Genomic DNA, 16,691 nt, shown 5'->3' with positions numbered 1-16,691 from the left:
TGGGGGGGATATTGAGGAACAACTCATGTCCTTTGTGAGGCAGGTTACTGGGAGGGCCCTGGTCTAGTACAGGTTTAACGGGCCACGATGTACAAGACCAAAAGTGCCTGTGCCGAGGCTGTCCTTCACCTGGCAGAAGGGGAGCCACTGAATGTGTCCGAGCAAGGACCAGGCATGACTGCAACTTCTCTCTGGGAAGCTGACCTTGGCTTTGGGTGAGACATGCATGAGCAAGGGAGGACCTGTAGCAGGAGACCAGTGAGAAGGCCCAGGCCAAGTGGCACTTGGGAAGGAGAGGGCACCGCTCAGGACCGACTGTGTTTGACCTTGGAGGCTCCATCTCATTGGTCTGGATGGGCCTGGGCAGTGATGGGTACAAAAGCTGTCTGGGGGGCAGTGTGCAGCCAGGGGGAGACCTCAGGGGGAAGTGAGGACCCAGGAGTGAGAGGGCTGGACTCAGCACCTTGGGCCTGGCGCCCCAGAATCCTGGCATTAAATCCAGTGAGTGCCACAATGAATCCTGGATAAAGGTGGAAAGAATACAGAGGACAGGGCCATGGTGGGGAAGAACCCTTTACAGGGCAGAGGAACACAGCCAAGGAGACCGAGGAGCCCACTGAAAGGGACCAGCCACAGGGGAGTGGGGGGCACCCAACACTGTTGAAGGCCTTTGGGACTTGTCACCAGGAGGTCACTGGTCATGGGAGGCAGCGTAGCTTAGTGATTAAGAGTTTCAGAGCCCACTTCCAGAGAGGCACTGATGGAGATGGGGGCACAACCTATGTCCCCCTCAGCTACCCAGCTGCGACTGTGGGTGTGTTCATTCGTCTCTCTACACCTCAGCACCGTCATCTGTAAAATGCTCACCGTATTTATACATCCCCATAGGACTGTCATGAGCTGAAACGAGCAAATACAAGCAGAGCACTTAGGATTGGTGCCTGACACAGTGTGTGTGCGATAAACATGTGTTAGCTCTTACTATTGCTGTTACCATTGGTAACCTCTGAGAGACAGTTTTAACAGGATGACATGGGCAGATGTCAGGTTTCATAAATTGTGTTTGGACTTCACCTCATACCTTGCCCCAAATGAAAATAACACAGTACCACTAAATTTATCCCATTTCAGCTGCTTAGTTGTAGGGGGTGCACTCTCACCCTGAAGAACATCAGCCCCTGTACCAAAGTGGTGGCATGAGACCTCCTTATTTCCACAGTATTGTCTGTTGTCCTGTGCCCGGTCACCTGTGGGACCCGAGAGATTGTACACTCGTCAGGGAAGGTGAAAGTGAGCCAGGACACAGGGAAGGGTGGAAGAAGGAGAGGAGAGGGCAACGGGCTCAGTGCATCCTCACTTTCTAGATTACAGACACCCTGAGACACAGCAGTCAGGAAAACCCACAGACATCCAGGACACAAGCAGCCACCAGGGTATGGAAGTCCTGGGCATCGTTCCTGTGTGCTGTGCTGGTGGTTGGCCACTGGGTGTCACTCTTAGTCCATGTTTGGTCACAAGTTTCTGCAGCTGGTCCAGCATTTGTTAGTCTCCATCCTCTTCCCACACATTCCCTCACTGTCTGGGATACTACTCCTTAAAGTTTATGTATGTATGTATGTATGTATGTATGTATGTATGTGTTAGTAGCCAATTAATTAAGAACTAAATTGGCAGTATATTGAAAGTGAAATTTTTCAGAAGCTCTTTTCTGACTCAATTACTCCGTGTCTCTGGCACATGGGAAAGGGATCCTGCTTGTCCATGGGAGCAAATGTGTAGGTCCCCCTTTTCTGGAGCACAGGTTCACCATCAGCTCCCTAGTTTCACAGCCACAGCAGCTGGAAGACAAGGTCTCATACCTTGTGGCAGGCATTCTGCCCTTGCATTCACCAAGAGTGACTTCGGGGCTCTCGGAGCTTTTGAGAATGACAGAACTCCACACTCTTCCCTTTAAAAATAATCTGTGTGTGTGTGTGTGTGTGTGTGTTAAAGGAATAAATGTCTTTAGATGGAACTGAAGATGCCTCTCCCCCCTCCATCCCGATTCCCACCCTAGAGGCAAATGCAATTTGAAGGTATTATGTATGTTTCCAATCCTTATTCTGATACATTTTAAAAATAAGTATTTGTTCACAAACAAAAAATACTATATGGGTCTGTGTATGTTAAAGTTTATATCATTTTTTTTTTCTGCAGCTGACCTTTTTCTCAATTGACTTTGTATGTTTAGGATTTATTCCCATTGTAGTAGATATAGTTCTTTTTAATAGTGTTACTTAAAGGGCATTTATATACTTAAATGCCTAAATTTAAAAATAAGCAAGATTGAAAAATTAATGCACTCAAAACCAGAGGAAAGAATATAGATGGAAAGCTACTATTTCATAGTATGAGACATTTTAAGAAATATCTTTCTTGCATCCCCTCTTTTATTCTTTATATTTTTTAGCTGTGTCTTCTTTATAATTCCTTTTCTTGTGGCATCTATTTTTGCTGATGAGAGGCTTGCTGCTAGTCTCATAGCCATTTCTTTGCAGGTACGTAGCATTTTTCCAAATATGGATAAAAGTATCTACATCATGGGGTTGTTACAAAGGGTAAATGAAATAGTAAATTCAGGAATGCTTTGTAAAATTTAAGAGTTGTACAGAAACTTGGAACTGTGCTACCCTTTTTATCTCAAGTGAGTTTAGTTGTAGGTTTCAGTCAATTACACACTCTTGTGGAGTCTGGGGGTCAGGCCAGGGAGATGGGGTTCAGTACGTGCTGTGGAAGGAACCCTGGGCCAGATGTCAGGACGCAGCTTTAGTACCAACTCTGCCACTGATCAGTGCTGTGAGCTTGAGCAGTTCATATTAGCTGCTAGTATTCTCATCATTGGCTTTCAAACAGCCTTTATCTGAGCTCTGGGGACAAAGGATAGATGCCTCATAAGGCAATTGTGTATGTTAAATGATATTATAGTGTCTAATTGATAAAAATCCCCCCAAAAGTACTAGCTGTTATTAACTCTTGGGATTCCAAGATATATATATTTTTTTGTTCAAAAGCCATTTTATAAGCAAAAGGGATCTTAAAAATTGTTTAGATAGACACCAGATTGAACACTTCCTGAGGCACCTCTAGTTTTCAAATTCTTTGAGTCTAAGGCAACTCTCTCATAAGCAAGTTAGTTTTCAGTTTATAAAACAGGGTGAATATAAAGATCCTTACTATTTGTAATCGTTTCTTCCAGGCCCCTGGTCCTCTCCCTACCCGCTTCTCATCCGTGGCATTTATTTCTCTCTTGATGAGCTAATACCGTTGTTCGTGTTATGGAATCCAATGTCAGGCAGTTGTGAAAGGTGCCCCGTGACCACAGTCACACTTTCTTCATTGTGTCACCTGTTGCTAGTGTTTTCTTGCACCAACCCAACAAAGAAACTTCTTTTAATGTCCCTTTCCAACCCTCACATTTAGGGCAGCCATTTCCTGTTTCTCCCATTAAAAACGGGTACCACGTGGTCCCGAAGAATATGTAGAAGTTGAGAGAAGGGGAGTTGTTTTTCTTGGGGGATGGAGTTTGAACAGGAGGGGTGTATTCATTGTCACCTTGTCCTGTTCAGTAGCACACAGCTCAGTTCTCCTTGGCAGGGTAAGTAAATACGTTACACAAGGGAGAGACAAGAGTCAGATTTCAGCTCTGGGTGTAAGGGCCCATGGCTTCTCTATGTCCTTCCCTACCTCCTCAGGTAGAGGGAGAGGGGGTTGTGTCTGGAACATTTCACTGACCTGTGTCCCCATCTTTTGTCTCAATGCAGGAGCAAGAACTCTGCCTTTTTCAGTGAGGAGGAAAGATGCTCTCTGTGGGTCTTGGGAAGTGACAGGACAGCTGAGTGCGCCGGCTTCCTCCGCACGCTTGCTCATACTGACATCACGTCTGTCTACCGGCTTAGTGAGTGTTTATCCTCAAGCCCCTTGGAAAGCCCAGACTCCTCAAGATTAAGAGTGTGTTTAACCAAGAATAGAATATCTTTTTATTTTTAAAGATTTTATTTATTTTTTAAAGAGAGGGGAAAGGAGGGGGAAAGAGAGGAAGAGAAGCACCAATGTGTGAGAGAAACATTGACCAGTTGTCCCTTGCACACCCCCAGCCTGGGACCTGGCCCGCAACCCAGGCATGTGCCCTGACTGGGACTGGAACTGGCGACCTTCCATTTCACAGGCTGGTGCTCAACCCACTGAGCCACACCAGCCAGGGTGGGAATAGAATATCCTTAAATTCTAATCCCACCCATGAATTTGAGGCTATGGCCACTATTCAGTGATGACCTGGGTTGACCATATTGGATTAGCAGCACTTGTACTTTAGATTTCAGCCAATTCTGGGTTGGGTGGGGCTTGTAGCCTAGAAACTGAGAGATATGTTGAGGTCGACTCAACTATCACTTGGGAGGCCAGCCCTGTTGAGCCTTCTACTCTGACCCTGGAGGAGAAAAGCTTCCTAGGCTGTAGCTGTGGTCCCTCCTTGTAGGATTGGAAGTGGTCCAGGGCCCCAGTGATGAAGGTGGGGGCACAGAATGTTACAGCTGGAAGGAACCTAAGAGATGGCCTCTCCTCCTATTTCACAGATTGGGAAACTGAGGCCCAAGTGAGTTAGTGCCTGAGCCTGGATAGGAACTGCCCACTCCCATTTTCTAGTCAGCACAGTCCCTGCTTCCTCACACTGACCCTGACACACATGGCAGTGGATGGCTGGGCACGTCAGACCTGGGTGGGCGGGGGTCTCAGCACTTGGCACGGTTCTTAGCAGCGTCAGGATGACTGACTAAGTGGATGAATGGCGCTCTCTTGTCTGACTTTGGGGAGGGCCCATCACCCTGTGTCAGGAAGCACATTCTCCCTGTGACGGCGGTTTCTCCTTCAGCGGTGGTGCTGTTGTGTCCACTTTTCATGTGGCGAGGTTAGTTGGGGCATGTTCCATGGGCGCAGCCAGAGATTCTGCAGGAGGGACCCCCTGGTCAGAACCTGGGAGCAGAGGTGGGGACTGGCGTCTTTCTCTAGCACAAGGAGCATTTGTGGGGAGCCCCTGGTGCGGACATCTGCACCCCCTAGCAGATCACACTGAGACCGGGATCTGAAACTACGGGTGCTGTCCAGCTGGGGGCAGCGGAGCCCTGGAATCTAGCACTACGTGGGCTGTCATGGGGCAGGGCAGGCTGCAGACTTGGATCCAAGGTGTCTACCAGCTATTGACCCTGTGCTTGGGAGAGATCCAGGGGCAGGTTTCAGGCAGCCCGGTGCCTCTCATCTAAAGACCAGGTGAGCAGCTCAGCCGGCCACAAAGCTGGGCCTGTGGCTGAGCCGGCTGCGCCTGGTGCCAGGGCTACTGGCAGAGGCAGTGGCCTCTTTGTGAGTCCCAGCTCCCCCAGGGCCTATGCCCCAGCGAAGAAGTGCCCCTCTGCAATTCCTCTTCTAGAGAGGACACCATTTTGTAGCTCTGTACTCTTTGTGCTCTTGGTGTCCGCGCCTTCTTAGTCTCCTTCCCTGGCTCCCACTGCCAACCTTACTCCTGCCAGTTCTATCTAATTCTCTGTTTAGAGCTCCTGCAAGTACTGCCAGCTCAAAAAAGCTAAAACTGGGCTCAAGACTGTGCATTCACCTACCTCATTCCACTACATTGCTTCCGAGAATGAAACTGCGACCCTCACACATCTTCAACTTCTTTCCTTTGTCACTCATGTTGGGTCGCCTGGTGCACGTAGTGCACACTGAGTCAGGGCCTGTTGAGTGGTGGGTGATGGACAGCAGAGGAGGGGCCTGGGGTATGTGGGCGCGGGAGGCGCTGCGTGCCGCACAGTGCAGTGTGCTTGGGGTTCTGTTCACAGCTTGGTCGTAAAGTTGCTAGAGGTTTGGAGCCTTGAGGTGTGTCATCTCCCCTCCCCACACCTCTTGGCATGGAGTTCATGTCTTCAGCTTTTCTTTTCTGCCTCTGTGTCTCATTTCTACCTCAGTTCCCAGCTGCAAAGTGAGTGGGTTGAGTAAGATAATCCTCAGGGTCCAGCGACTCTAAGCAGACAATAAAGGGGATGATTCTCCCCAGTTCCTTAAAGACGGCTGGTCTGAAACATAAACACAAAGTCTCCTGAGGGACCACTGGTCTGGGACACACTGGCAGGCATAGACATGGTGGCTCATGGTGACCTAACACAGGTCTGTCCTTCATCTCTGTCCAGGTGGCTTTGAATCCATCCAGAATCTTCCAAATGATCTGAGCGGTGAGTAGAGATCCTGCTGAACCTGACCTCCAGTCCCTCAGGGCAGCATCCTGTCCTCTTGCCAAGACAGGTGCTTAGGGTCGCTCAACTCTGCCTGTCCCTTACAGCGTCCCAGCCAGAAGGCTTCAGGGAGGCCCGGCCTGGTGCGGCCTGGAAGGAGCATTGGGCCACGGGCTCCAGACAGTCCAGCAGCTCCGAGGACTCCAACCTGGAGGAGGAGCTCCTCTCTGCCGCCTCCGACAGTTACCACCTGCCGGAGCCAGATGACCTCGATGACCCGGAGCTGCTCATGGACCTGCATGCTGGTCAGGAGGAGGAGGAGGCTGAGAGCTTCACCCCTATATTGGCTTTCCTGGATCACAAAGGTTACGCTGACCACTTTAAGAGCCTCTATGACTCCTCCTTCTCTTTCCTCGCATCTTCCTTTTATGGCTACTCTGAGGAGGATGAGCTGGTGGTCTACCTGGAGGCCTCCAGGAAGTGGGCCAAGCGGAGCCACAGGACCTGGGCCCATGCCCGGCTCTGCTTCCTCCTGGGCCGGCTGAGTGTCAGGAAGGTCAAGCTCTCTCAGGCCAGGGTGTACTTTGAGGAGGCCATCCATATTCTCGATGGGGCATTTGAGGACCTGCCTTTGGTGGCTGCTCTGTACATCAACTTGGCAGCCATCTACCTGAGGCAGAGGCTGAGGCATAAAGGCTCAGCCCTGCTGGAGAAGGCGGGTGCCTTGTTGGCCTGCCTGCCTGATCGAGAGTCCAGCACCAAGAATGAGCTTGACGTGGTGGCCTACGTGCTGCGCCAGGGCATTGCGTCGGAGAGCTGCCCCCTGGAGGCCAGGGCCTGCTTCCTGGCCGTCCGGTTGCTCCTCAGCCTTGGCCGGTATGAAGAAGTCGTGCCCTTCGCCGAACGGCTACAGCTTCTCTCTGGACACCCTCCTGCCTCAGACACTGTGGCCACCGTCATGAGTTTCCTCTATGATAAGAAATATCTTCCACACCTTGCAGTGGCCTCTGTTCGGCAGCGTGGTCCCCAGAGTACCCAAGGGATGTCCCTCCCTATTTGGCAGGTCCACCTGGCCCTTCAGAATGCCCGCAAGCTCCTTGTTGTTCCCTCCTTGAGCTGGAATGAAATTTCCACCCTGGCCTGTCCGGCCCTCAGGCAGGCACTGGCTGCCTGTGAGGAGCAGGCCGATTGGGATACCCAGAGGGCCCTGTGTCTCATCATGTCCAAAGTGTACCTCCAACACAGGTCTCCTGATGGGGCCATCTACTACCTGAGCCAAGCCTTGATGCTAGGGCAGCTGCTGGGAGAGCAGGAAACCTTTGAGTCTTCCCTTTGCCTGGCATGGGCCTACCTCTTGGCCAGCCAAGCGAAGAAGGCCTTGGACATCCTCTATCCACTCTTACACTCCCTGAAGGAGACAGAGAGTGTTACCCAAATGGGGGTAGTTCATAACCTTCTGGGACTTGCACTTCAAGGTGAAGGCCTGGTGAACAGGGCAGCCAAGAGCTATCTCCGGGCCTTGAACAGAGCTTGGGAGATGGGCAATGTGCGTAACCAGGCAGTGACTTTGGCCAATCTTGGCCACCTATCCCTTAAGTCTTGGGCTCAGCAGCCAGCCAGAGACTATATCCTTCAGGCCATCCGACTCTATTGTAAACTCCAGGCCAGTGTGGAGACAGACATGGAATTAGTACAGGTGCTTCTCTGGTTGGCCCAGGTCCTGGTGTACAGATGCCAGCTGGCCAGGGGCCGCCTTTGTTATGAAATGGCACTGCTGTTTGGCTTGAGGCACCGACACCTAAAGAGTGAGTATGCCCCCTGCTGCTGGGAAGCTCAGAGAAAACTGTTAGAGCATGGCTTTGCCTTTGTCCTCTTGCAGGTCGTCTCATTCATGTCCCTGCTTTATGTTCAGGTCAGCTTCAGGTCACCAAATCCCTCTGCCATTTCTACAGCTCTGTGTCCCCAAACCCCGAGGCATGCATCACCTACCACGAGCACTGGCTGATGCTGGTGCAGCAACTCAGGGACCGGGAGATGGAGGGGCAGTTGCTGGAATCCCTTGGGCAGCTCTATCGGAACCTGAACACGGCCAGGTGAGTCTGGGCCTAGGGTCAGTCCCAGAAACATCTTTCCTTCCTTAAGCAGAAACAATGTTCTTTCCCTCAGGAAGTCAGGTCCAAATGCCCACGCTGTGTGTGTGGCATCAAGGAGGCAAGCATGGGCTTCGCAGCTGCCACACAGTGCCAGCCCAGGGCCACCCAGCACTTACTAGCTGTGTGGCTTTGAACAAGTTGCTCACTTTCTCTATGCCTCAGTTTCCCCCTCAGTCAAAGGAGAATAATGATGGCATCTATCCTATAGTATTTTTGTGAAGAATAAATGCGTTAATGCACATGGAACACTCAGAACAGTGCCCGATACATAGAAAGGGCTCAGAAATGTTGCCTATGTTACCAATAGTTGTGTATTTCCGTAACAACCCATCACGGGACCATGGCTGAGGATGTGTAATTCAGAGAGGCGGTGGCTATACCAGGATGGTGGGACCCTCAGGTCTTTCTTTCCTGAAGACAATCAGTATTAGAGAAAGAACATTTAAAGTAGATACATTCACTGAAAGCAGGGGTGTAAAACTTCATGGTAAAGAATGTTTGTTTGGATCCTTACGTTTGACATGAAACCGGAAATTATAAAACTAAGTTTATTTCACTTCTCAGTTAAGAATATCTAGGTTATAACTGCAACTATGCAGTAAGTCTTAGGATAAACAAAAGAGGTGTTGACTTTTAGCTTGTGTTGAGTACAATGAAACATCCTTTGTTCTGTGATTGACTCCTCAGTCATCTCGTTAAAAAGGCTCACTTTTGCAGAAGTATACCAAAATCTAAGTGTTTTACTCCAAGGCTTCTTTTAACCCATTAGTGTTTAAATTATTCTCAAAGCATCTTGCCATCTCCTGTGATTTTTCCCTCCCCTGTCTCCTCGCTGGCCTCATTTGCTCGATCTCATTTGCCAGTGGCATGTGGTCTGTTGCTCTTCTGCCGAACAAGCCTTTAATGCATTCTATTAAATTCTCCATGGCTTCCAAGTTGTTCAGCTTCATTTTGCAACAGATTAGCCTTGTAGCATTGAACTCATCATTATGAATGACTTCTGAAATAGAGCAAAGATAATGACTAGTGTTGAGCAGAGAGAGGTGGTTGAGGAGAAGCTAATTAAATGATAATTTTGCTTTTCTAGGCAACATAGTAATCTGGTGACCCTGGACACCCCGACAATCGGATTAGGAACAATCAGATAATGATCTCTCTCTCTCTCTCTGTCCTCCTTTCTCTCACCCTTTTCCTCTCGTACAAGAATTAGGTACCCTACAAATCTCCCACCATCTGTGCCTTGGTCCCAGGAAGGGAGTTTTCAATCCTTGCCGCATGTGAGGGGGCAGAGAGTCTGGCCCCAGGTCCATCCTTGCTTCCCTTCTGGACGCCACAGCAGCCCGGATAAGTCAGGAGCAGATCCAGAAGTCAGGCTTGAATTGACCTTAGAGACCAAGCAGTCAGGGACAAACACCCCAGGGAAGGGTGTTCTAACAAGTGAGGAGTGAGCTCCGGGTCTGGTTAAATAAAAACAAGCCCTATGAGGGGGCTCTCAGGGACCTTCTGGGCGTGTCAGGTAGTGACAGTTCCCTGGGGATGGAGTGCTGGGGAATTCCAAACTCACTGCATCCCCTCCAGTGGCTGCTAGGCTGCTGGTGTTCCCAGCTACCGTGGCCGCGAAGTGTTTGGTTCTTAAGGCTGCTGCAGAGGTGCCAGAGGAGATGCCTGTAGTCTAGAGCAAGTGAAAAAGCAACAAAACTCACTGTTTTTAACAGGATTCAGCTGTTTTCTTGAATACACTCTCCTCAAACTGTTGCAAGCCTTTGGTTAACTTCGGAAGTTCTGAAAAAATTGATCGTGACCATTTGTGCCAGTGTTCTCACTGGTTTTTTGTGGGAGTGGATTTTTGGAGGTCTTTACTCCGTTGTTCTGGAAGTTGATCCAGATTAGAATTTTTAATCCTAACATTCTATAATTCTGAGATCTGAGATTCTTATTTGTATAATTGGGGGGAAATGAACATCCCCTTCTTTACCATCAATATGAGTGATACTAAGAGGAAGGTCATGAAGTACGTTAAAGTGACAGAGGAGACCTCCACACACATATGGCCACTGTCCCTTTATAGAATGCCCAGCTGATCAAGGAGAATATGTCGTAAGGTCATGTTTATTTAGCATGTGTAAATCGCCCACTTCTATGAGCACTCAAAGAAAAAAGAGAACAAAACCAGTTAACAGTCATAGAAAAACAGGTGTTCCCATGCACCCAGGTGATTACTGTAAATTAGTGCTAAGCTTCCTGGTGGCTGAGGTAACAGGGGAAAGCCATGTACAGTCTCACTGTCTGATAAAGGAACACAAGCAAATACATCTGTTGGAGCAAAGTTTTCCTTGGTACTGGTTTTTAGGAGGAACTTATTAAGTGGGGTTTGATGTAATGGACACATTTCTTCCACTGAACTTCCCCGAAGGCATTTCCATTCCCCCAAAGCTCACAGCCATAGCAGGCAAAGGCAGGATGCATCACGGGTGATGGCAGGCTTCTGCAAGCCTAGGTTTGGAGGGACGGGAAGGAACTGAGGGTCAGGGAAGACTTCATGAAGCTGGTAGCATTTGAGATGCCCTTGAAGGATAATAAGTAAGATTTTGACAGTGAAGAAGGGTAAAAGAATGGAATTTTGGGTAGAAGGGATAGCAGTAGCAACGGAAAAGTGGGAAAGGTGGGGGTCACATTTGAAAGCCATTGTGTGGGTTTAAAAGACAGAGTTTGATGTTCATCTGGATGTGGGTACAAAAGGAGGGAGGACTCCAGCTTGTCCCCTAGGCGGGGATGTGGAGCTTGGGGATGGGGGCGGGATTAGCAGCAGGGATCTGGATCTGCCCAGTGAGCACCCACTGGGAAAGTGGCAGTCACAACAGTAACGGAAGGCATTCAGTGCGATGCACTGTTTGCCAACAACGCACGATCTCAGGATACCTGCATGAGGTAGGAAGAATTGTAGCGATGGAGAGCTGAAGGAGCCTGGCTCGCAACCGTGATGATCTGATTGAGCCAGTCTGAGGTGGTTCTGGGAGGTTGTGTTTTTAGTAAGCTCCCTAGGTAATGCTGAATCAGGTGGGCTGTGAATCAGGCTTTGAGGAATGTGGGTGTTATGGGACAAGTCCTGGGTTGGGACACATCAGGAGAAGGGGGTTCTAGCCTGAGTCTTCCCCTAATGTGCTGTGCAAACTTGTACAGTCACTTCCCATCTCTGGGCCTGTTCCCTCTATAAAATCAGGGGCTTGGACTATGTTCACAAGTCTCAACCCAAGTTGTACAATGGACTCACTATTGGAGAGCTGAGACGGAATGCTGGTGCCCGGGCCACACTCTCTGAGTGTCCCAGTTTAGCAGGGCATGTCAACACATTGAGGTGAGTTTGCCTGTGTATGTAGGTTTAAAAGGCTTCCAGGTTATTCCAGTTGCTGCTGGAGTTGAGAACTACTACTAGATGATGCCCAGTGCTCCCTCTTGTTCTAGAATTTTGAATCTGCAATGTTACGTCACCTATGCCTTGTTTCTTCTTTAATCCCTGTCATGGGGGAAGTCTATCCCAGATAAGACATTTTTTCCAGATAATTAAGGAGTACTCTGTCAAGCACCAACCTTTTAAAACTTTTACTCTTCTTTGATCCTTTTTCTTACAACATCGAAATGTTTTTGCTGATTGAAAGTCATCACTGTGGTCATTCATTTGTGCATTTATTCAATCCATAGGCATTTGGCATCTACTGTGCGTTAGGTGCTTACAAAAAAAATGTTATAGTGTAGCAGAAGGATGGATGGATGGACCATGGGTCAGTAATGATAATGGCTACTAACATTTAAATATTTACCAGGTGCTTACTCTGTGGTAGGCACTGTTCTAAGCACTCTAGTTTCATTATTACATTTAATCCTACAACAATCCTCAGAGGCAGGGACAATTACATCCTCATATTACAGATGTGGAAAACAAGGCACAGAGAAATCCTATACTTTCTCAAGGTCACGCTGCTGTCTGAGGAAGAGCTAGTGTTCAGATCACACCAGGACTTCCCAGTGTGACCTGAAACAATGTTGTCCCCTCCCAGAGCCTCAATGTGCTCCTGTTGTTAGGGACTCAGAGGCCCCTTTGAACCCTCACGCCTTATGAGTCTGTGTCTGCGCTGCCCCTCAGGTCCCTCAGGAGGTCCCTTACCTGCATCAAGGAGAGCCTGCGTATCTTCATCGACCTGGGAGAGGAAGACAAGGCTGCTGAGGCCTGGCTTGGGGCTGGGCGACTCCACTACCTCATGCAGGAAGACGAGCTGGTGGAACTGTACTTGCAGGTAGGCCTCCTGCAGGGCTCACCTGCTGATCTGGGCCATTTGGGGAGGCAGCTGTACCCTCCAAAGTGACCATCTGGAGCTAGAGAAAGGTGACGTCCTCTCCTTGGAGGGCAGGTTAGTGCTCCTTGACGTAAGACGGAAACCAAGGCAGTCTGGCGGGCTGAACACAGGTGGCAAAGGGCCAGTATCTGAGTCCACACACACAGGTACCCTCCCCAAGAACGTGCTGGGAGACTCCCTCCCACCTGTCATGTCAAGTATGTCCATCTTTCCAAAGCTTGACACACGCTTCGACTTCAGGGTTTGGCTGCAATTTGAGGCAAGATTGATGTATGTGGAGTGTTAACAGTGTTGTTCTCCAGCTGTGTAACCTTGGATGTGTTACCTGAGCTCTCTAGACCTCTGGGAAGGATCGGGTATGTCACTTGTGGAGTAAATGCATATGCCTAGTAAGCAGTTACTAAGTGCTGGGGACTTCGTAAATGCTCAACAAATGCTATTTCATTATCATCACTATTATCTGCAAATACTGACATTACAATGGTATATAAGATTTGTTCCATCAAAAACATGCGTATTATATTTTCTTCCTCCCCACTTCATATTGTCTTCCTTTCCCTCTCCCTTACTCCATTACTTACACTTGCACAAACTCACTTGCACGGGGACTGAATGGTAACATTGATAGAAAGCTTATTATGCACAGGAGGCTTTGGCGAACACATCACATGCATCATGCAGTTTAATCCTCATTACAAACACGGCAGGAGTTTCTACTGAAACTCCATTTTCCAGATGAGGCTCATTAAGGCTGAGTAACTTGCCCAAGGTGTTACAGCAGTAAGTGGTGAAAATGGCCCCCTGGCTGCATGACTTAAAGCTTTCACTCTCACACTATTCCGCCAAGGCATTGTGGCGCTGGCAGCAGTTTCCAAGAGCAGATAATTCCGTCTTGCCTCTCATTGTCCGGGAGACGGAGGCTATTTGGGTTGTTCAAGGCTTGGCGGCAGAGCCTCCTGACCCCAGGACTGCATCTCCCCACCCCTCTCTGTGTAGCTGCGCACACAGTAACAATAACTGTGGCGATTCACTGGCCAGAAATGGTCTCAAGCCCACCCCACTGCAGACTACCATCCAACGTGAAGTTCTGCAGGTCATTCCCATGGAAGTGAATTGTTCTCTGTCTGAGGCTGTGGGAGGCCCTGCAGCCATGCTGTGGGGCGCTCTTCACTCTTCATCTTCCTCACTATGATTTGTTTCGATGCAATATAAAATGGCTTGCTGGGGAGAAAGCAGTCATGGGGACCAGGAGAAGGGTACCAGGCTGGAAGACACTAGCATTTGTTTGCCACTAACTGCTGATGTGAACGTGGAGAGGTTTCTTAATATTTCTGGGCCTCAGTTCCACCATCTGGAAAGTGCAGGTGTTGGTGAGATCAATGCTTTCCAAAGTTCAGCCATTCAAACATCGAGTTCACGGTTCTGCTATATCCGTGTACCGTTTATTTCACTATTTACTTATTTTCCTTTGACTTAGCTTCAAGTCACCTTAGCTTTTTACACTAAGTAATACTATCTGAAATCACAGGTTGATGTATTACTAACCTTTCTTCTTAAAACACATTAAAATAATTACTTAGCTATTAAAACATAAACTGTTTGTACTGCTGAAAATTATTCTAGGGCCATCCAGTGTACTCTGTCATACAGTGATGGGGACATGCTGGACTAGGGACTCTCAAAGGCTTCCAACCAGCTCTGTGAGTGTGGAGGACAGTTAGGGATTCTGGGGACTTAAGCAGAGGGCTAAACTAGGTGGTCAGGGTCTCACTTCTGCCAGTCCTATGCTCCTTTGAAGTCCTTCTCTCGCTTTGACAGTCATCTCTGTCCCACCCAGGCAGCCATCCAGAAAGCCCTGAAGTTGGAGGAGCCCGCCCTGGCTCTCAAGCTCTACGAAGAAGCCGGTGATATCTTCTTCAATGGGACCCGCCACAGGCAGCGTGCGGTGGAGTATTACCGGGTAAGTCCCAGGCCTCACAGTGTGCCCCGCCAGGCCCTGCAGGGCACAGATGTGGGTGGGGCCATGTGGACTTCAGCCTGGACCCTCCTTCCCCTCTTTTGCTAGTAATTCTTTTTCTTCCACTTGTCAATGTAAGAAATGTCCAAGCCTGGAGATAATTTTTATGGGTTTATGGTGCCAAACTGATGACAATTCCTGAGAAGCAAATCTCAACAGACTGAGAAAATGCTCCAGAGAATGGCAGTGTTGCAGCTTATTTTATACATTAGAATCAGAGGAGGAGATGCAAGGAGGGTTACCTGAAATCCATTGGTGGTAGATTAAGGGGATGGGAGAAAGCAAAGCAGGGAAATCTCTGGGGTTGGATAAAAGGTAAAACACAGAGACACATTTCTTTTACATTGGTGGGCACAGGATAGTTAACAGTGAACATTTACAGCACGTGGAGATGGCATGAGGGGGAACAAGACAACAATGAGGGGTCCTGTGGCCTCCTGGTTTGCAGGTGCGCCCTGAGGGGTCTGGAAAAGGAAATTGCTCTGACATTTCAAAGGCATGATATCTTAGACGCAAAAAGGCACTAGACAGGCTCACTTAAGGTGAAGATTGACCTTTGCCAAGGGAGCCACAGGCCTAGGACACGACTAGCTGCCATGACCCACTTTTAGTGGGGAGTTTTTGTGTTCAGACCATCCTGTGTAGTCAGTTTCGGTCTCTGAGTTTGTAGGACCTGCCATGCTGGCTCCTCTGAGCTCGCAGGTTCAGCACGTGGGTCCTTTTTCGTCCTGGGCCAACAAGCCTTCTCTCTCTTCGATCTATCAGGCTCCCAAAGAAGGAGCTGATACACTCTGCCATTCCCAGGCTTGATAACTTACTCTTCCTGGGAGAACAAACTATGATAATTGCATCTCTGGGGTGCACGGTTTGTAGCACACTTCCGTGTTTACCAGAATGTCCCCGTGAGTCACTGGTGGCGGGGTGGGAGAGGAGCGGTCGTGGATGGGCACTCCTGTTTTACTACATTTTTATTAAGTGTAACACCAGCTCATCAGACCCATGAGTTCACCGGTATTACTACAAAGGGTGAGGCAAGATAATACAAGGGGGGTGATTTAAGAAATAATATTAATTAAATAAATGTCTAGATGTTAAACAGATATGTCAAAAATCATAATTTTTATCACAGACTGAGGTTGGAAACATCTTCTCTGGTCCTAAAATCTCACTTATTCAGATATTCATTCATTTGCTTGTTCAATTGATTATTCAGTCATCAAACATTTATCAGTCACCTACTATGTACCAGGTGCTGGACAGGAGACACATCCATGACTGTAGAGGTGCTCATAGTCATACGCATTTTTTTTTTCTTTTTATTGTCCTCTCGTGCCTTTAAGAGCCAGCCCTGTACTCAGGACAGCCCTCCTAAACTAAGAGGGAGATTGCTGTGTGTCCTGCCAGACTCACCTGTTACAACTGAGTCATACGCATTTTTACAGGCTCAGAGAGGTGAAGTGACAGGCCTAGCATTCTATTTTTTGGGCACTCTTGTACAGCGATGCACGTGTATGCTTCAGAGATGAGCGCTGTGGGTGCTGAGGGAGCACATGGCTGGGAGGTGAACAACTTTCCTGCTCTCAGTTTTCCCAAACTCAGGAGGCCTGACGTCCTCCAGTTCTCCCACCTCTAAGATCTGGGCAGAGAAACCAAGAGGAAGGACCAAGAGAGCAAGCTGAGAGAATCTGTGCGTGGAAACATGACGGATGCCCTGGGTTTTAGTCACTGCCATCCCCCAACCTGCCAGTAGAATGTGAGCCCCCTAGAGCAGTGATTTCCAACTGTTTTCATCTCGTGGTGCACATAAACTAATGCCTAAAATTCTGTAGCGCATAAAAAATATTTTATATTTTTGCTGATCTGACAAAAATAGGTATAATTTTGATTCATTCAGAACTAGACAGCTATTGTT

At 48.6% G+C, this 16,691-nt stretch overlaps 1 protein-coding gene and 1 pseudogene across 4 annotated transcripts in view; one reads left to right on the top strand and one right to left on the bottom strand.

The window, feature by feature from the left end:
* The window catches only part of SH3TC2 (SH3 domain and tetratricopeptide repeats 2), a 44,883-nt gene that overhangs the window by 22,969 nt on the left and 5,223 nt on the right, over positions 1 to 16,691 (top strand). For all 4 annotated transcript variants that reach the window (XM_071221808.1, XM_045185128.3, XM_071221809.1 and 1 more), the window contains exons 9-14: positions 3,801 to 3,934; positions 6,216 to 6,257; positions 6,365 to 8,062; positions 8,170 to 8,350; positions 12,552 to 12,702; positions 14,600 to 14,722. In XM_071221808.1, coding sequence (XP_071077909.1) covers positions 3,801 to 3,934; positions 6,216 to 6,257; positions 6,365 to 8,062; positions 8,170 to 8,350; positions 12,552 to 12,702; positions 14,600 to 14,722 — 2,329 coding nt within the window. The remainder of the gene's footprint in view (positions 1 to 3,800; positions 3,935 to 6,215; positions 6,258 to 6,364; positions 8,063 to 8,169; positions 8,351 to 12,551; positions 12,703 to 14,599; positions 14,723 to 16,691) is intronic.
* LOC112319771 (small Cajal body-specific RNA 11) lies at positions 16,098 to 16,248 on the bottom strand (annotated as a pseudogene).

Source organism: Desmodus rotundus, chromosome 6, assembly GCF_022682495.2.
Source record: "Desmodus rotundus isolate HL8 chromosome 6, HLdesRot8A.1, whole genome shotgun sequence".
NCBI classification, from domain to species: Eukaryota; Metazoa; Chordata; class Mammalia; order Chiroptera; family Phyllostomidae; genus Desmodus; species Desmodus rotundus.
Note: the sequence above shows the minus strand (reverse complement) of the source record. Positions and strands in the feature narration are given on the sequence as shown.